The 21,706-nt window shown below is 42.1% G+C and overlaps 1 protein-coding gene and 1 long non-coding RNA gene across 6 annotated transcripts in view; one reads left to right on the forward strand and one right to left on the reverse strand.

Annotated features, from left to right (window-relative positions):
* Positions 1–21,706, reverse strand: part of plxna1b (plexin A1b) — a 187,373-nt gene that overhangs the window by 31,697 nt on the left and 133,970 nt on the right. For 4 of the 5 annotated variants that reach the window (XM_071493107.1, XM_071493105.1, XM_071493106.1 and 1 more), the window contains exons 11-15: positions 15,261–15,357; positions 11,928–12,118; positions 5,788–5,939; positions 2,696–2,819; positions 2,426–2,562 (exon numbers count right to left, since the gene is read on the reverse strand). In XM_071493107.1, the coding sequence (XP_071349208.1) occupies positions 2,426–2,562; positions 2,696–2,819; positions 5,788–5,939; positions 11,928–12,118; positions 15,261–15,357 (701 nt within the window). Of the gene's footprint in view, positions 1–2,425; positions 2,563–2,695; positions 2,820–3,600; positions 4,554–5,787; positions 5,940–11,927; positions 12,119–15,260; positions 15,358–21,706 lie in introns of those variants that run through there. The other variant, XM_071493108.1, reaches the window with a different exon arrangement.
* Positions 555–20,012, forward strand: LOC139630049 (uncharacterized). The gene is made up of 3 exons (XR_011693095.1): positions 555–866; positions 19,428–19,500; positions 19,624–20,012. It is a non-coding gene; the product is annotated as an uncharacterized lncRNA (long non-coding RNA).

Genomic DNA, 21,706 nt, shown 5'->3' on the forward strand with positions numbered 1-21,706 from the left:
TGCCAGAAACTTTGTGCTCTACTCCAGTGGCTCATTCCACCGTGCCCTCCCCCCTGTCAGGGGGAGACGCTGCTGGTCAAGCAGCGGGGTTATGGCTACCTGTGAGACAATGTGTGTGTGTATGTGTGTGTGCGCATACATATGTGTGTGTGCAATCAGTGTATTGAGCAGGTGCGCTTGCACTGTGAGGAGGTCTGGGAATTTGCATATAAATATAGTACAGTTAGAAGATTAACATTGTGTAAGTATGTGTTTTGCGTCATTCAGCGTCTGCTAACGTCTTACAGTGCAGCACTGCAAGTGTGTGTAAATGGTTGTGTATGTGCATTGTGCAAGCACGATGGCAGACGGCGCAGTGTGAAATTTTGAACATGAGAAGAGCAAGCTGATCTGTACACAAATCCTCCCCCGTTATCTGCTGTGAAAGTGAAATCCACAGAAAGATGGAAGATGATGGAGGAGATGAAAGACTGAAAAGCTATTTTGGCGGCTCTATTACGGCAGAGTGGTGGTGGTGGGGTGGGGCTGGACAACTGCGCAAGAACAGCAAAGAGAGCAAAATCAGGAATCGGGTGTCTTTGTTGGAAATAATTCCTGCTGTCTCCCAAGAGGCACTTTCAACAGTATCCTCAGCCTAAGAGGGGACTGAAGAGGGGATGAAGACAGAAGGAAAAAAATGAAGGACAATTTAAAAAAAAAAAAAAAAAAAAAGAGGTTTTCCACATTCCATTAGTGCTGTGTTTCCATGGAAACCATTTTCACAACACTCTGGCCATCAAGAGCGCCTGTGGTATACGTATTTTTGACAAGGTTGCGGCCACACAAAAGAAAGCTAAGAGGCAATACAGAGAGAAGTAAAGGAGAAGGTAAGAAAAGGGGTTGCAGAGGGAGATAAGAGGATGAGTGACTCGGGGTAAATAGGTTTTGATTAAAGCGGAGGCCCCTCTGAATACAAAGACACATTAAAGAGATGGACTCAACCAGTTCATTACTTTGGCCATAAAGGTTATTGCTGCTCAGTGAATGAAAGGCCAAGACTATTATGTTCACCTTTCTCAGGATGTGCTACAGAGCTTTAAATTGGCCTTTACTTTTCTTTTGATATGATATAAAAAGAACTTGAGAGGTCCAAGCTCATTAGTTTAACCTGTCATTTGTTGCCTGAGAGAAGGAAACCACTAAAATAAAAACACCAGCATTTTGGAGAATTTGCTCCAAAAAGAGAAACAAGAAGAAGAAGAAAAACTAGTCCTTTTATGACACTTTTCCTATTTGCCAGTTGTCATCTTGACCAGGAAATCTTCTGTCTGGAAATTCTTTTCCGTATAAAGGTGTTTATTTTAATTCACCAACAATCTTTTCTGCGCGGTGTCTTTTCTCTGCCATCTGCCAGACACCATACATGGGTGGATTTAGTCCAGAGCTCAGTTCACTGTCAATTTGCCAGGAAGGGACTCAAAGAAACAATAGAGTTCTTGGCTCGAGGAATTAGAATCATATCAAATTGGATCTATGTCTCCTCTTCTTCAAATCCTGGCACAATCTCTTGCACAGTGAGTGACAACGGAAGATAACAGTGGCAGATTATTCTAAAAACTAAAAAAAAAATTATGCATTTCAAACATGGGTTCAAAGCAGGCAAATTTGAGTTACCAATTACCAGCAACACCATATCATTCTTTTCAAATTATAGTCATATCTCTGACAAAATGTGGGACATGCACTTAAGTCATTCACAGCACAACTGAACAGTGATATCAGCTTTCAGAGAAAGGCTACACTGTCATTCTCACAATTGCTGTGAATTACAGTACTGCAGGTCTTCCTCTTACTGGCTGCATTTTCAGACCTACAGCAAATCAAAGGCAGTGACCAGGAAATAAGGTAACACAATGCAATATTACTTGTAAAGATACAAGAAAGATACAGAAAGTTTTCTTTCTGGCTTATGCTGCTCTATACAGTGACAGAAATAAACTAAAATGACTGCAATTGTAGCTCTGTATTTCTGAAGGCAAATCAGCTACATTTGATTATATCTTGCAACAATAACGCTGCATTTAAACTGCTTGGACAGCTTTTAACCACACACTCCCTGCCTCCAGAACGGTGCAATGAAAATTACCTGTCCTGTTTCCTGGTGAAATCAGCCTCTTTAAATACCCCTGAAACCAGCAGGACTTTTGTCACAATAAGTAGCAATATAGTATTTCATACTTAAATACTTTCATATTTCAAGTCCTTCCTAAACTTTTTGCATTGAAAAAAAAAGTACTTATATACTAAAATATACCAATACTTGCAATTTTACAGCTAATTTAGGAAAATTCTGTGTCATGTCACCTGAAATCCGAATGTTGTTGTCAACTCTGAAAAAACAAAACAAAAAAACTATCGATGTTTTGAGTAGTTTAGACTGACGAACCTCTCAAACCGGCAGGGGTGAAGTCCTATCTTCACAGATACGGCACTGCCTGCATTGAGATGACTGCCTTCAATGGTGATTCTGGTTCCTCCAGACAGCGGGCCAGTGGAAGGGTTGACACGGGTAAAGTATGGAGACTAAAGAGAGACACACAAATAGAGGACAGACGGGTCAAGCATGACTTTTTGGCTTAGCTGTGGATATAAAATCCCATATTAAAAACATCCGTACAGCTTTGTCTCAGCTTTATCTTTAATTAGCAGTGCTTACCACAAAGGTGAAGGCCTTGGTTGAGACTGCTTTGTAGTCAGGGTGAATGCAGTCCCTCACACAAACCTCCACTTGAGCCTCCTGCACCCTGTAGCCTGTTGCATCATTGAGCCGACACACAATCCTGAAAAAGGGAAACACAATGGTGGAAAGATGAGTTTTATTTTGAACACTACCTGAGTAAATGCATGAATTGCAAAGTTCTCTTTTCAGTGTTTATTTAAGAATAAGACTGCTTTTTCAGAAGAAAGACGCTTATCTAAACAATGACAAAGTGATGAAAAGAAAACAGAAGGGGGAACAGTACAGACCAGATGATAGTGCAACATTTCTCCTCTGCTCTGTCTGAGTCAGAAAAAATTCCACTAGCTCAGAATAAACTAATTCTGTAGCCTTATTCATAAAAATAACAAAAAGCAGACCAAATGCTCTATTAGTGGATATCTGCAGCGCTAAGAAAGGGAGGAGTTTTGTGTGTGCGTATGTGTGTGTGTGTGTCTCTGCATTAGTGCGTAGTGTAGAACCATAAGCCTCGTACTTGGCCCTGGGCGCTGGCTGGCCAAATGAAAATCCACTGGAGAAATGATTGAGTGAGGGGAGGAGTGGCGGTGTAGCCCACAGGGAGAACACACACACACTCACGCACACACACTTACTTCATGTTTCACCCACTGGAGACACACTTGACTGTTAATTAGCCAGAGCGAATGAATGAGACGGAGGGAAAGGGTGAGAGTGCAGAGGAGAGAAGGAGGTAGAGAAAGGAGGAGAAAGAAAGCGAGAGAGGTTTAATGTGAGAGAGGCTGATTAATTGAACGAGCTCATATCCTACACATCTCAACCCCCCCCCCCCCCCCCCTCCACTTCTCCCCCAGCTCCCTTACATGAGTTATTAACTCTCCTGCTTCCATCCTCCCTGCAGGTGGCCATGGCAACTGCAGCGGTGCGGTGACAATGAATTTCACATTCCGATGCTGTGTGTTTCCATTGTTTTTTATTTCCCCTTTCATTTATTCCCTCGTCTCCCACTATGACAGGGGCCGTGATTAAAATGCTGGACAGCTCTCAGTTAGAGACTGCCGCTTCACTTGCATCATTACTGCACAGATGACAGGTGGCTACATTTAGCTGTTATTACGTGATTAGAAAGACAGAAAGTTCATGGTACATTTGTAAAGATGACAACATTATAAATTATATCTCACTCAATCAAGTGACTGAGGTGAAATGTGATCGTAAAAAATTAAACATATGTCAAATTGTCACACAGAAAATACTAATAAGGCAATAAAAAGAGGGATATTGGATTCTGTTTTTCTCACTAGTAGCAATGATTTACTTTTCTCAATGTGGAATCAAATCCATCTTGTAAATATTTAATGACTGAGGTGAATGACAAGCCTACTAAAGGAAAGCCCCATTTATCTGCAATTTAATTCCACTCCAATCACAGAAACTGGGAGTGTGTCCTGGCTGTAAGAAGTGCAAGTGCTGGAAGAAAGAAAGGCAAGGCTGCAGCCGCGAACAATGTGTCTACATTTTGCCCAACAATCAGCACACCACCTCCTCTCCCCTCTCTCCAGCAGCTGACCTTTGACCTGTGCTGTCAGTCCCATAACCCTGTCCTGTCTCCTGCGCTACAGCTTTGATAGGGTCACGGGGATGACGAGAGCTACCAGGCCACTAATGGCACCGTATGGCTAACATCACTTTTAATTAGCATGACAGCCTCACTGCCAGCCGCATCCTCCTCCTCCTCCTCTTCCTCTTCCTGTGGGTGCTATGGCAACAGGCCGATGCAACTTTAAAGGGCTGACAGGGTTACACGTCGACACCATGGTGGTTTTGGATGTGATCGCTAGGACAAAATGCACATGTAGTAAAGAAAAAGTTACAACAGGAAACCACCAGATATTACTCTGCGGCTGCAGAAACACATAAAAATAGTATGTTCTGTGTGAATACGACAATATATGTTGATATAAATTATAAATCAAGGCTGACATGTCACTGCCATTTTTCTAAACCCATTTTGGGAACACCTGTCATCGCTAGTGAGAGCTGCACAGCTTTCTGTTGTCCTGACTGCCAAATCATCAAAGTCACATTTCTTCTTTTTCCTTCTTCGTGAGGGGGCAGAGAGAAAACAAAATCTGCTGGGAATGTGCTGCACAACTCAGCAAATGGAGCATTTGTGTACAGATGACAGCTACATAGTTGGAAATAGAACATTGAGGACACCTCCAGCTGTGACGAGCGTCCCCAATTTTTGCTCGTCCTAAATTGTCTCTTCTGTTTCTGGATGAATTCAACATAAAACAGAGAATGTGACTAATCGAATAGTTTCACTTATGGCCCCCATATTTGTGGTTAGCTGTAATAATTTTTCCATTCTGATTGAAATCTGGTTGATGATTCCCATGTTATTACTTACAAGAGCACAAAAGAAAATTATTACAATGAGGAAACCTGTTTACAGTTGAGACAAAGAGTTCAGTCATGTCCAATAAACTGAACCAAGAATTCAAGACAGAACTTGAGAGCTACGATTGTTTAGTGCTGTTTCACGAGTACTGCTTTTCCCAGAATATACTACTGCTATTGAATGGGAGTTAAGTTCCACCCACGGCCCCCACTGTGATTCATAATTTCACAGAGAGCAGTGAATATAACTTAATCAGAGAAAGCGTTCAAGATATATACCACCCACTTCAAAATCATTAATTTCTCCCAGAGTGGGAAAATTTTTTTCTGATGAAGGTGGTAACACAAGGTTTTTCAGTTCTGATGGAGCTAAACTCAGCTGCTGTCAGATTTACATGGACTGCACTTGCACGGAGGCCAGCAGTACCAAATACTGCGTGAACCTTCTTGTGAGGCATTGGATTTGTTTGAAAAGGGGAAAGCAGCATTTAACCTTTGGAGGTTTTAGTGAAAGAGAGGTCTGAGAGAGAGTCACAGTGTTGTGCCTAGCACTCAGTGTAACATCAATACTGGACATAGACATGCAGGGAAGTGGAGTCTCAGAAAGAAGAGGCCTGAGAGTGAGGTGCAGGAGTGAAGCGATGAAGACAGAGATAGTGTCAACGTACTGCTCAGCGCTGATGTATTGGTCCTCCTGAGGGTTGCAAGTCACTTTGCCGATTCGGACTCCATTCTGGATGTCTTTGAACTGCAGACCCAGGTTCTCACCAGTGATGGTCAGCATGGTTCCTCCCTGTCTGGGCCCCGTCTCTGGATACAACTAGTTGGAAAGAACAGATGAAAGAGGACATGTGTTAGTCCAAGCAACACATGTGTGACTACCAATTTTACCCAAAGCACTACATCATAGAGCATCTATTGTATATCAGCATGAATGACAGCTTACTTATGTCATTGTGGTCATCTCCCAGTCTGCATGAATCACTTGCCACCTCATTAAGTGAGATGAAAAATGACCTTGAATCCATTAACTCCACCTCAACTCAGTCAAACAATCACAGCCTGGCAACTCGCACACTTAACCTGGACCCACCCATCAAGTCCTCACTTGCATCTCTCATTTAACCTTGTGACGATTAATCTACTCAACACAATTACTGCACACAACGACCTCTGCTCCTTCTCTTTCCTCTAGAGGTCTGCGAAAGGTGTTCAGAGGTGCTAATGGCTACCCGAGGCTAGCCTAGTCGCTAATCATGGTCCCATTCATCCAGCCCACAACGCAGACAATGGCCCCTTTGGTAATCAGTCATTACTAGCATAATTAGGGCTAAAGCTAATTGGATTAGAAGCTGGTGAAGGAGGAGTGGGGTCATTTGTTGTGGCGGGGTGGGAGGAGGGTAAAGGGGATGAGACATTGGTGGGTGAGCGTTGTGGAGTGGGGGTGTGGGTAAGGTCACACTTTGACCTCACTTGCCATTAAGTAAGGATAAAATAAATCATCAGTGATAACGCTCCCATTCTTGTTCTCAGTCAGACATTTCCCCTATAAGCCCACAGCATACATACAAATATACATCTGCATACCATTTTCTGCATCCAAAAGCTTGGTGACAAAGTGGCTACTTGTATTTTGAGTTGCAAACTGGACAAAAACTTAACACAGTTTATTCAAGGGATCACTCCCAACCAATAACGAAAGACAGGTTCCTCCATTTTTACTACATGGTTCTATTTGTTCCTTCAAAGGTCAGTACTGTCAAGACAATTTGCAGCTTTTTGTTTAATTTTTTAAACCTGGCCAAACTTGAACTTTACACTTATATATCATGTTAACTTACTTTGCCTACGTGAGCAAATTCACAGACAGCAGCTATTCCAGTGACATGAATGGCTTTTGGTAAAAAATCTGCTGGTATAAATAATACTCTAATTTTGGAGTAACAAATTAGCCTTTTTCAACTTTATAACTGAGAGCACCCTACGGATGTGGAACACATTATAACTGGGATAAAGAGAGCACTGTTGCCAAAACGTGTTAAAAAATAGTTTGACATTTTGGGAAATATGTTACATCAATTCTTGCTGCGGGTAAGATGAGATGTTTGATACCACTCTCTGATTGGTTCTGTCCAAAGGTAGCAAAATCCTCCCACCAGCTCCCTGAAGCTCACTAATTAACACTCGATATAGTCGCAGGATGTTAATATTTACTATAAAGACACAAAACATTAGTGTTTTTTTCAACTTCTCAACAAGAAAACAAATAAGTGTATATCCCACTATAGTTTTAAGTGTATCTACAGTCACACAGATAAATTAGATGCACTCTCTCAACCTGCTCACAACTCTATTTCTCTACCTGAAGCTTCACAATGATCTCCCAGGCTAACATCATTATAGAAAAGGTGGCAGGCTAGTAAAAGCCACAGGTGTTCAGGACACCACTAACAGAAACACACAATGGGAACAAAGCCCAGTGTCATGCAGGCCAGAGCTGAAATGCCACAGTGATATAATTAAGAAGTGTTTTCGATCTTGCACCAGCTAGGCTTCTGATGAACATCCCTCCTCCTTCCCTCGCCCTTTCCCTCTTCCTCTCCGGACTTGTGCCTTTTTAATTCACTCTGTCTCTTTGTCAATGTGCCTGAATGCATATATTTAAGCTGGAGACAAAAGAGTGAGTGGCACACAGTAGTGCACCAGTCAGAATCTTCAGATATGGTAATCAAATCTCTCTTTCTCTATAAGCACTGCATTATCAAAACACACTCACACACAGACACACATTCATATACAAGTTGTTACAACCACAACTAAACAACACAAACAAAAGCTCTTTTTGATAAAAGCCACCAGCCTAAACACTCGATCTATTCTTCTTCTGCCGTCGCAGTTCTCTATACCCATTCAAAGTCCCTTCTTTCTCTTCGTCTCCGACTTGTCCCGTTGTGTCGGAGGCTTTGTGTGAGGCCTATTGTGACCGGCTGAGCAGCAGTGCACAGATAGCATCTGCTAGTTATAGGAGGAGGAGGAGGAAAGGGGGAAGCAGGGGGTACACAGAGAGATGATGTGAACATGGCGTAAGGTTTCTGAAGTTTATCTGTGATATGAAACAAAAAGTCACAAACAAACTGATGGAGGCAATGAAGTGAGTGAGGAGGGAGACAAGAGAAGTTTTACTATCATATTCTTATATATGACGCAGTAAAAAAATATCTAGACGTGACGCTTACAGACAAACAAGACAAAGCGGAGGATACTGGCCTGTAAAGACAAGGGGAAGAAGGAAATGAAAGCGAGAGGAATTGAGAGGTTGGATGACAGAAGAAAAAAGAGAAATTGTTGGAGGTGAGAGTGACAGAGGATACATGAAGGAAGATAAGAAAAAGAAGAACGGGGAAATAGAGGTGAAGAGAGAGATAAACAAGTCTGGCAAAGGCCAATATTGCAGCTTAACAATACATGAGGGAGAAATCGCTGGCATTTCGGCACCACACAAGCAGTGAATTTGGACAAAGATGTGCGCATGCACACAAACACAAAAAAAGGTAAGACAAACAAAAAAACACAGTTTTTCATTTACACAAGAGCACGAAAAACATGTGCCACATGCTAAGACACTAAAAATGCAGAGACAGAGACAGAGACAGAGACAGAGACAGAGACAGAGACACACACACACACACACACACACACACACACACACACACACACACACGGCCTGTGTTGTTTTAATTGGTTTCTAAGGGCTAGCTGTAATGCTCGTCCTGTCCCCTAGGAGAAGGCAGGCAAGAGATGATGGATGATGGAGGGCCAGGCAGCATCCAAGGCCAGTACTAGGACACTGCTGCACTGCACTGAGAGACAGCGTCAGACTGTGAATGTGTGTGTGAGGCTGCGAATGTGATTTTGAGTGTCCCAGATGAACTACCCACTATTGAGTTGTCGCTTATTTTATCTTTGGTTTTAAATGTCTTACATTTGAATGTACACTTCTCAGTTTTTGTGAGCACAGTGTTTATGTGTGTGTGTGTTTCTGCCAGCTCACACACAAACTGTGTGTTTGCTTGCTGTGAAAGGAGTACTAATTAATCTTAGTGCACAGTGTCGGTGCAGAGAAAAAATATAGCATAATGAAAATAGCACTTTAACAGTCTAGCAGCCCAATTCTTACAATGTCTAAAACCAATCATTTAGGACCTAAAACATCAATTGCTGTGTTTGGAGAACAGTCCTTAGGTGCCAGAGCTATTACTGGAGTGGTACCTCACTGCACATTATTGAACAACGTCAAATGGCAATAGCACACTCGGAAATGACACCAAATGGATTCAACACATGCTGCTCTGAAAGCTCTGAATAGCTGTGTGTATGTGTGTGCATATATGTGAGTATGTTGGTCACACTCTCTCTCTCTCTCTCTCTCCAGTGGCGTTTCCTTGCCCGTCGAACACACATTCTTCGGTCAAAATTAAATTAGTGGCTAATCCGCTAGCTAATGGCCACACAGCCGCTAGCATGCTGCAAAAATGAACAAAGCGGCCTGAATGAAGCAAAAAGAAATAAACAGGGAGGATCAAACAGGAAAAGAGGGATTTGACCGAATGGATGGTAAGAAGTGGGGTAATATTCAATTTGTGTGCTGGATGTGATGCTCTTTTGGAGAACTAAGGGATGAGATGGCAGGAAAAAAAAGGAGCGATATTCTTTGTTGCCTGTGGATGTTCTTTGGCATTAAATGTCACACTGTAAATGTCAAAGGTGGACAGGAGAGGTGATGGCGCTTCCTCCAGTGTCTCTTCTTCTGTTCTCCTCCGTCTCTCCTTCTGTGTTCTCAAACCTGCAGTATGTTTCTCCTCCTGCTGTTTTTGAAGCTCTTCCACGCCTGCTTCTTGACTGCCACCAACATCTTGCCCTGAGGCCAGGATTTACCCCTTAATATGCATGCAGGAGCACATGCTTGCACGCACACGCGCACACGCGCACACACACACACACACACACACACACACACACACACACCCCACCCTTTTATACACACTCCCACATCTTTCATACATATACACACAACCCAATTGCCTCTGTGCGCTTGTTTCAAAGAGATAACTGAAGCGAGCAAGAGGAGAGAGAGAGAGAGAGCATTAACGAAAGGATTTATCTATGTGCCAGTGCCCCAATTATCCAATATCTCCATTACGTATTCAGAGAGACGAACCCGTGTCACACAGGAAATGTACTGAGGGCTCCGTCCATACAAGTCTGTATTGGTGAAATGGGCATTCATTATAGACCATACATATATTTCATACTCATTTAAATGGAGAGAAATGGCACTCGTTTCACCTGAGATGATGCTTCGTCTTATTTAAGATACAATTAAATGTAGAGACAGGGGGAAAAAATTCTGTGTTAAAAGCTGGAGACAGAATGACGAAGAGAAGGAAAAGGAAGAGAAGAAAGCAGAAGGACAAATGACAATGAGTGAAAGGGTAGAACGTCTAGACGCATCTCACACAGCGGTGCATGGCTTTCAAACCGTGCACTGCGTGTGCGTGAGCGTGCACATGTCAGTCCCAGTGGTGAGCTGTAGAGACGGCGACCCAGGTCACAGCCAGACGAGGACCACCGCCACGGTTACCGGTGGCAACAGATGGGTACGCCATGGTGTTTTAGACGCCTTAGCTCACCCAGCCTGTCAGATGCACACAAACACACACACACACATTCTGCACCCATGGTGGGAGACAATTAGCAAACTTCCACATTCTGTGTTTCTTTGTCTCTCTCTCTCCCACACACACACAGTCCAGACAACCACCTTCTCTGCCTCCTCAGGTGTGTAGGTGTGTGTGTGTGTGTGCAGCCATCATCTCTAATCATGTCACTGTGTTCAGTCTTGGTGTGTGTGAACTGCCTCCTCCTGGCCGGCCCATCTGTGTTGTGGTTGCAGTCATGGTGATGGCTTCTAAGTTGTCTATCCTCCCTGCTAACCTCCCTCCTACGATGTCCCCCTCCCTCGCTGAGGCCAAACAATGACACAGCACAGGTCGGAATTTCTAATCTCTTCTTTTGGAGAACTATCTTTTACTTAAGATTTGACTTTGGAAATCCTCGGATTCAAGGTTGCCCAAAAAGTGTTAATCACATCTCTGTTATAATTGCCATATTGTCCTTTCTGACCCCTGCCCTCACAAAAACCTGACTTACTTGCTTGTTCACAAGGTCGCCTTGCTGGGCAACAAATACCAAAGTGTCTGGTTTCACTTTGGCAGTGGTAAGAGTAGAGTTTTTCTTTAGCTTTGGAGTTAGCAGCAGCATGCAATGTTGATTTTACAGTGGGTTGTTCACTGGTCTCATGGACCTTGGGCTGTTCATGTGTGTGACGACAGAGTCAGTTGAAATTTTTGGCAAAAAAGGAGTAGTTTTATGAGGTTTTACTTTTATTTATGTAATGAGTTGAATGATTATATATATATATATATATATATATGGGTGACAAATTAAAGGGAAAAACTGGAAAAATTAGGAAAGAAACAGGATGACAATGCCCCCATCCATCGAACACAAGGGGGCTCTGACTGGTTTGATGAATATGAAAATTATGTGAATCATATGCTATGGCCCTCACAGTCCCCAGATCTCAACCCATCTGGCACCTTTGGGAGATTTTGGACCTATGCATTAGATGCTCTCCACCACCATTGTCATCAAAACAACAAATGAGGGAATATCTTGGGAAGAATGGTTATACCGATCTGCTTTCTGGCGTTATGTGGGAATATGTGTCATTATTACCACGGCTTACCTTGGTGATCTTGGGGTGTGCACAGCGGCTGTTTCCTGTGGTGGCGTGCATCCAGGTGCTCTCTGGAGGAGTACATTCCTGCCTCAGGGAGCACTTCTTCTCCTGTACGCACCAGCCACACTCAAACCTGGGGTTTGCCTTCAGACACATCCCACAGCTTTCCCTTAGTGCGTAGCACTTATACAGGTGGGCTGGAGACAGGAAAAAGAGAGAGACAGAGAATAAAGCATTATGAAATTATTAATGGGGAAATGAGGTGAGGAAGATGATAAAATAACCTCACTGTCATGTCCTTGAGAAGTCCAGCAGATAAAGAGTAACAATAACAATTAACCCAGGGAAAATAAGGGGGGAACTGAAATAGGGGGAAACTGAAATATTAGTACAAATAAGTATTTTTTAATAAAAAGTAAAATACTTATAACAGAAGCACTCAAGAGAAAACTAGTTTCTATAAACAAAAAGAAGCTGATCTATACAGAGAGTTTTAACAACTTAAACCTAAGTAAAATGCCCATCAACAAACAACAAGCACTTCCTCTAAAAGGGAATAAGACTAATGATTTCTCCAAACTACAACTTGAGCTGAAGACAACACACACACATCCTGGAAGCTACAGAATGGTCCACTGGCCCTGGCTCCATCTCCACTCCCCGTCTTTATTCTTGACCACTACAGCCCTAACACTTACGAAAGATATTGATCGTGTTGAATTATTACAACACAAGCCAACGAAGTCGACAAACAACCAACACAATTTTCTGAAAATTAGCAAAATTCCTCCATTTTAAGTTTCTAAACTTCCACCAAAACTTCCTCAATGTCAAAGAGACAAAGCTGAGTTAAGGAACCATTTCCCATAGGCCTCAGGAATTGTACAGTGAAATCTTTACTCTCTCTCTGGGCTCTTCCATCCCTAAATCCCATTGGTCATGGAGCAGCTTTAAAGCAACCCTGTACCAATTACTGACTGCTAAACGACTCCTCTCTAATTACATTAACATATCAGTATTTAAGACAAGTGAGCATCGCTCTCCACCAGATGATTATCATGATTGAGAAATAGGGAGGGGGCTGGCAGTGAAGAGAGACAGACAGAGAGAGAGACATATTTGGGCTGCGGGTCGCCTCCGGATGCACTACAGGAGATTTACACTTGAGATAACACACAATGCATAGACACTGATGCATGCTGCTGATATTGTACACTGTCAATGCTGCTGCATATAATGGCTGCCATTTAGCAGCACCATGTCCTTGGGAGAACCATTGACTGTCAAAGCATTTTATGTCGCCTCTATGAATGTAATCACCCCATTACTGCAGACTTCAGTTGCATATGTTACAATGGTATATGTTACAAACGCATCCTCTTACTGTGACATATAAGCAGCTTGAGAAATATGTGAAATCGGAGACTCCAACAGCTTGCTTGGTACATTTAGACTGCAGGGAGGGACATCAGTAAACGGAGGAAAGTGACTCTGTGGTGTTACCTTACATTACTGACAAAATGGCAATGATCACTTCTTCACAGACCCTACAGATGTAACAACCTCTAATCTGAAATACTACACAAAAATCTCTGATCCCCGCTGTGTCTTTAACCATCAAAGACTAACAAATAGGACCAGACAATGCAGCTCCCTCTGTTGTATAAAACTCCTTGTGCATGTCATCCGCAGGCAGTATTGAACGCAGTGGTAGCTGGCAATGATGTTATTGTACCTCACAGCAGGAGAATAATGTTACAGCCCCCTGCTGTGCTGAACAGGTCGCAATAATTATGGACACAGCACTATAAAGACTGTCCTACTAGTAATTATATCCAACAGACGTGATCTCACTGTCTTCCCCCCACAGTAGTGCATCGATTGTGTGTATGTGTTTAAACATTACCCACATGGTTCTTTGTTTGGAGGGGAAGGCGTGGTTATACATTAGAGTATATATTACACACTCACATACTGCTTCAGTAGCAGATATGTGTGTTATATACATGATCATGTAATAATAATACCTGTCAACCTAAGTTTAGATGCCCAGAGAATTGTTCTGATATTTATGATCCAAAATGTGAAAATATGCACCATGGAGCTGGAAAAATTGGTTGAAATGTAAAAATAATTTTATTATGGAGTTCTTACTTGATGTTTTTCCATATTACATGCCTAAGGAATAACTAACAAATTGCATTTAATATTTCAAGTCAAACTTAACCCGAACAAAAAGTTGAAATGTAAGTAAAACCAATTAAAAGAAAGCCTATTATTAATCAGTGTCATAAGTAAAAATACTATAAGCAGCGTTCTGCACAAAACCTGTGATGGATGAATCTTGCCAAGACAACTAATGTACATCGTTAGTGTACAATCTTTTTTTTTTTTTTTTTTTTTTAAGTGTTTGCCAATTTTTTCACCTTATTACTTTCACAAATACAAATACTGTACCTCCCAAATGTTTAACAGATTTAAATTTAATTCATCACTGCAGAGAAAATCGGCTCAACTGAAGTGATCATCATTATTCTGACACTAGTTTATCAGTCATTTTCCTGCTCGCTTCAGCCTGTTACTACTGTGGCCTGCTACTTATTTGTAACCATTACCAAAGACAAGAGAAGCGATGGGGTGAAACCTGAGCCTTGACAGACATAATTACTAGTCAATGTATGTAATAGTGAATGCAAATGGCCTCATGTAGAGCACAGTATGTGTGCTCTCTCACACTGGGGTGTGTGGAAATGTTACAGAGTTTTGAGCACATTGTTAAAGTTGCAATTTCTCACAAATATCTAAACACATTTATGTATAAGTGTTCAAAGATGAGTATTCCCTTTTTACTGAGACAGGACTTGCAAATCAATCTCTCTCTTTCTCTCTCTCACAGACACACACATACATAACAGTTTTTGAACGTATCACAGATCAAGAACATCAACTAAGATGGGTGGGCTGCCTGAGAGATTCTGGTCACAGTATAAATTATTCACAGTGGAGCTGATGCTGATCCTGTATTGTCATTTTTGAGATGCTGTGTCAGCAGTGACCCAGCTGAAGATCAAAAACTGACAAATCAAGACAGCTTTTGAAACGGGGCTGATTAGAATCTATTATGTTTTTTGTTAATAGGAAAACTGATAAATTTAAGGGCATTTAAGTTTTCACTGAATGTCAGTCACTGGTGGGACACAATTTGCTCATGAACGCTCAGTACCCGGGCCTTGTACTCGTTGAACCAAAAGACAATAAGAATGTATAAAGCCTATTCATGGCATTTAGTAGCTCTCATCTGTAACATTTGCCATAATGGTAACAGCAGCACAAACTCACCTTTAATGTTATGGGGGTTGTCGATGACAAAGTTTCCGTTCCAAACCACAGACAGGTCCACTGGCAGGTCACTGATGTCATTCCCCTCGTAGGCATACTGAAATATAAAACAACAACATCAAGATTAGCATTCATAGTCATGTATCGGTACCCGAAACACTATTTTTCTTATGCCAATAATATCATTGTATGATTTTCTGAGCCATTTAATAAAATATTAAATTAATAAAAGAGGAAAAACAATCAGCCAATACCAAGAGAGAACACAGTTCATCTAGAGGCTGGTAGTAATGTCATAGCCTGCGGCACTCACATAGTTGAAGGGCCATAAAAATGAATGATGAGAGACAGGCTATATTGTGATTTTAACACACGGCACATCCACCGCAGCCTGGCTTAGCACAGAGTTGATTAAGAGATTGGAATCCCCATCACTGTATGACTCATTCCATTCCAGTGATGAATGAAAAGCATAATATATCTCCAACAATAATATTCTCATCTAATTTCATTTTTGCATCCTGAACTAATAAGAGTTGAAATGTAATTGACTCGTCGTCGGCATAATCGGTTTTATGGAATCGCTTTAAATGAGACAACAAGCATCAAAAGCGGCAGTGTGATGGCGGTGCGTTAGCTGAAGGAGTAGAGCTCCTGTGAGACCCCTTCCAACCTCCGAACAATCAAATTATCAACGACTATTATCACCAACAAATAAAATGCAGCTTTAGAAGTTACACTGCCTCCGCAGCCCCCCCCAAAAAGTTATATACACAAAACAGCCAAGCACTGAGGTAAACACACAGTCATTTGAAAATACCCATTCGTCAAGAACAGCATACCCCCCCAGTCTGGGACACACTTTGCACACTTTGTCTTTGATTCAACATAAAACAGATGCAAGATAGCGAGAGATCGCCTTTCTCTACTCTGTGGCTGCTGCTGCAGTGATGTGAGGGTGACGGCTGGCAAGACTACAGATAGGCTATGTTAACCTAATGCCTCTGTCAGTCAAAGGGTCTCCACTCACTCTCACTACCACTGCTATGGTCAGTATCTTCAGTGGCCTTGGGGTGATAGATAGCAGGACTATCCTCCTCTCATGAAGTGGTGATAAAATCCAATGTGAAAGCCCCCAAGCCTGAGGCTACGGGGCCCCTCACAGATTGAATCTGGCTACAACTTCGCCACTATGTGATATCACCCACTCCAATGTGATAGTGTGAGATTTATCTTGACATCTGTAATAATAGTGAATTTGAATGTATTTGAGGGGGAGAGGACCGAGAAATGTGCACAGAGAAGATAAGAAAATGAGAGGACACAGCAATGTCACAATGTGTGAATGGTTGATTAATTCATTCTTCACTTTTGCAATTGGATGATTTACATTCAGCAGGCCCTCAAGGCAGAGATGCTGATATCCAAATAAAGGAGGATGTCTCCTTCTATCTCAGAAGCACTACTATTTTGGCGCTCTGATATATATAGTTGATGTGAACTATTGAAGAGCAAACTTTTACCCCTGAGTAACTCTACCTGCGAGCTGGCCTGGCAACTATTTTGATTACTGATTAATTGTTCTGGTACACCATAGTAGTAAACTGAACTGGACTTTTGGATCTGAAGATGTCACCTTGGACTCTAGGAAGTTGTGACTGGCTTTTGACATTTTGTAGACCAAACACTTGCTTGAAAAAATACTTGGCAGAAGAAAGGATAATGAAGATGATCAGCCCTTCATCTTTCATTCATTCATCCATTCACACCATAGGAGAGTTGAAAAGAAGGACAGAAGAAACTTTGAGATTAGACAAGTTTTGTGAGGAAGATGGCTTCTTTAAGCCCAGTGAACCTGGAGCCTTAGGACACACACAGTATGTGAGCTAAAGCTGATGCATTGGAAGTGACCTGTATAGACAGGGGGAGGTAGGTTGAGGATGGCAAGAAATAGTTGATCTGAAAAGTGAAAGCATGCAGACAAAGTGCAAAAAGAAAAGTGGCAAGTGATGGTTAAAAGACTGATGGGTCGGAAACACAGAGGTGGGAGAAGTGGAGTGTGGGGTGCAAAAAAAAAAAAAAAAAAAAGCAACGAGGTGAAGAGATGATGAAAAGAAGAATGGGAAAGAGGAAAGGGTACGGAAAAGGGTGAAGAGAGGATGATGCATCAGCAGGGGTGAAGGAGAAACAGCGAGGGCGAGAAGGATAGAGAGAGGTGATTGTGTGTTATTCTGTGGACACCATTCATTTACACATGGAATAAGAGGCTGGGGCTGGGCTATAAGCGCCTGAGCTGGTGGGGGCTAAAGTGAAATTGGCATTTTCAATTTGTTCCCTGACATGTCTGCCTTGGTCTTTTCACACATTCCTCTGCCTCTCCTTCTCTTGCAAACCTCCTTTCCACCCCCTCCTCCCTCCCTCTCATTATTCCTTCCCTCTACCTCTTTACAAACCTCCTCCCCTATAAATCTCAGTCCAACTTTCTCTCCACTACCTCCATCCCCCAGAACGCCCACAGTCAAACAAGGAAATATGGAGCAGATTCCTTTATCGCATACACCAAACATGTCCAGGGAAACACATGTGCACACTGTACTATAAATATGCATTCTGCACACGGGACAGTTTCCAGAGACGGATGCCAGCAAATGCGTCAAAGACTGATCACATAGTATATATGGAAAATAAAAAATGATGAATAAAAAACACCTGCAAACACAGGAAGATAAGGCACTCACACAAACACACGTTTTGGATGTCAGCTATTATTTCTCTCCACTGAAGTCCGAGCATGTGAACTTCTTCAATCCCTCCCTGCCCCCCCCATCCTCCCTCCCTTCTTCCTTCCTTCCTTCCTTCCTTCCCTCCCTCCCTCCCTCCCTCCCCAAGAGACCACCCAGTCTGCCTGGGAACAAGAGCACTTCTTCACTGCCTAGAGATGGAGAGAACATATGAGTGTGTGCGTGTATGACCACACAAGACAATGAGAAAGAAGGAAAGGAAGAGGAAGGGAGATGCACAGTGACACTGCCCTGAGAACAGTAAGAATAAGAGAAGCAGCAAGAAGGAGATAGAGGGAAAGTGAGGGGGGAAGGACCGATGAGATAAAGCAGAGATAGAAAGGCCAGAGAGCCAAGTGGGACAAAGATGGTGAGGGAGGGAAGCAAAGAGAGAGAGAGAGAGAGAGAGAGAGAGAGAGAGAGAGAGAGAGAGAGAGAGAGAGAGAGAGAGAGAGAGAGAGAGAGAGAGAGAGAGAGAGAGAAAAAGAGGGGTATTATAAGGCTGAGGGCAGATCTACATTTGGCAATTCTTCAAGTTATTGCAGATGAAGGCGTTTCAAACTTAGCAACTGTTCTCTTAACAATCACTCTTGTTCACACTAAGCAACAGGTGGGTTTCTCACATTCAAACACTTGTCTCAGAAGTGAAAAAAAAAAAAAAAAAAAAAAAAAAAAAACACAACATGACATAATGGGTAAAAACTGGAAGTGGTCGAAACCAAAACAGCAGCAGCAATAAAGCTCCATTAAGCCATATTTTTACATAAACATTGAACCAAGTGACGGCTTGCTAAGAGGAAGGGTTGTTAATTGTTTAAGTCGGCCAGAGTCAAAACCACATTGGCTCATATTAAATGTTGGACAGCTTATCTAACCACAGGAGGCCACACAAGCTAACTGTACTGTATGATATCTGTCTATTGAGAAACAGTATAGAGCATAAGTAAACTAAAGCTGCAACTAACAATTACTCTCATTACTGATTAATCTTGATTCGTCGATTAATTATTTTGGCCTCTAAAATATCAGAAAATATGGAATAAATCCACCTCATAATTCAACCCGAGATGACATCTTCATGATGCTTTTGCATCCGACCATCTGTTCAAAGCCTAAGATACTCTGCTATGATGGTAAACTAAATAAGAAAACCAATAATGTCTTAACATTTGAGAAGTTAGAACAAGTGAATTCTCTGCGCTTTTTCTTCAAATAATGACTTAAATGATCGTAAGCATAGCTTTCTGTAAGTGATTAATTTGCTAATTATTTCAGCTACAAAGTAAACAAATGGCTTATGTGTGTTTCTTCATTCCATCTCACACTGTAGGTCTTCATTTCTTTCCAAAGTATTTCATTTAAGTCAAAAATCCTTCACATTTTTCAGCCTCCACCAAAGGATGGAAGTCAGCACAGTCTCAGCCAACATTTCAGGGACATCTACTATCAAACAGCAGGAGGTTAATGATGATTTTCCTCAAGTAATCCACTGCCAAATACTGGCACAGTGGTATATTGTATCTATTTTTCTATTTCAGCATCGCTAACGTATCATTTCTTGCTGCTCTGTTACATCCCTTCAGGATTGAAGACAGGCTACAGTAAAGGACGCGGGGTCAAGCTTCCCTCCACTTCCATTCCTGCTTCTCTGCTGACGAACCAATCAAAACACGGCTTGATCACCCACCGAATCACATGAGAGGGACTGATTCTGCTGATAGTGAAACACATGATAGATGTGTGTGGACCTCTTAACCCTGCTTTACACCCTGACAAGTTTTCTCCCTGAAAACCTGCAACACACACACGCTGGAGATGTGGTGGTGCTGACAGCTACAACAATAACACTGCCTGCCCTCTATTCCTTTTTTTTTTTTTTTTCAAATCTATGTTACAGGTATGTGTCTGTGTTTGCACATCCATTCTCACAGGGGGGGTTCTGTGTAGAGAGAGGTATGTACCTTCACTCAACAAGAACATGAATATTTCGTAAGGGAGAGGTGTGCATGTGCGTGTATGTGTGTTTAATGGGCAGTGGAGGGTGGGGGAGGCCTGGGAAAGGTTAGGCTATGATCCAAAGCTCATCTCATTGCACCAAAGGCTTATTAAACTTTCATACTGAACCAGCATTGTTGCACGATGCACAGTTTAGGGAATACACACATGCACCTTGTACATGGTTTATTCACTGCACAGCAAATTCCAATATGAAAATGCTAAAATTAAGCAGGTTACTCTCAAAAGGTCAGGATTTGCATGTGTTGAGGATAGAGGAGAATGTACAGAGAGGTACAAACTCACTATGTTCTGGATTCTATGGTTTAATTCCAAAATTAGATTAAGTTTAGAAGGCGACAAGGTGATAGTACCAATCCTGTTGTCTGAAGCATTTGACCCGAGCAGACGTAAAACAGCCTGAAGGTGAGTGGAAAACACAAAGACAGAGTTTTCTGATGATCAACATATCCAAATACTGAGAGCGGAAGGAGGGGGGCATATGAAGAGAGCGTTAAATCTAAGGTATAGACGGTTTAGAGTGGAGTGAGAAATACATAATAGTCAACAACAGTAAAATAGAGAGAGAAGTCGAGACAAAATGGGCAACTCGAAAGAAAAAAGAAATGAAAAAAGAAAAAAAATAATTAAAGAAAGAGGGATTAAATTAACAATAAAAAAAGGGTTAAAAAAAGTGAAAAAAAATAGTAGTTATTGGTCCACAACAGGCTCACAGCAGAAAGGTATCGATGCAAATCCTACGGCATCATCAGCTGGGCATCTGTCACTGGAAATTGAGGTAGGGGAGGTAAGAATGGATGGATGGAGGGGGGATGAAGGAAGACAGGTATGAAGTAACAACTGGTACCTTCTGTGAGGGTCACAGCCTGATAATTAGTCATTTTGAAGGCGTGCGCAAGCTGGATGGCTAAAAATACCAAACTAGCCCAGGGCAAACCCTAACCTGGGATAGAATAGGTTCCTCTCTTCCTCTTTCCTCTCTCCCTGGCTCTCTCGAGGTGATGACGACAGTCGTCAAAAGTTATGACATGACACAACGCATCCCTCAATCTAGATTATTCTACATTTAAAATATTTTTGTGACACAGTTTTAACAGAAGTCACATTGAGAGGACACAGACTGAATGCTGGTCCAGGTGAAATGTGTTTTGCCAGTACAGTGCAGCAAACAGTGTGTTTCAACGTATAGATGAATACACAACACTACCCTTTTATACACACATCTTCCAGGCAGATACGGCTTCCTAATCAAGGATCAAATGGTAATCCTTCCTATAGCTTAGTGTGTGTGTATGTGTATGTACTGTATGTGTGGGGTCAGGCAGCATGGAATCAGCCCCTGCTCATAATAGAGGCCTGTTAGCCAGTGCTAATCGCTAATGCTAACAGGATTGGAGCATGGCTGGACCCAGTTACCCAGCTTATCTCTTGTGCACACACACTCACAAACACACACACACACACACACACACACACACACACACACACACACAAGTCTGCATACAAGCTCGCACAGATACTTTCTTCATTGATGGAAAGAAAGAGAGAGAGAGGGGAGGGGGGTAGAAAAGTGCTTGCTTGAGGGAAAAAATAATGCTGCCATAGCCAATGTTTCTTATTTTCCAGCCTACGCATTAAGCTAGTGTAAGC

The sequence above is a fragment of the Trachinotus anak genome, unplaced genomic scaffold (assembly GCF_046630095.1).
Source record: "Trachinotus anak isolate AG129_WGS33_773 ecotype Australia unplaced genomic scaffold, CSIRO_AGI_Tana_v1 ptg000013l, whole genome shotgun sequence".
NCBI classification, from domain to species: domain Eukaryota; kingdom Metazoa; phylum Chordata; class Actinopteri; order Carangiformes; family Carangidae; genus Trachinotus; species Trachinotus anak.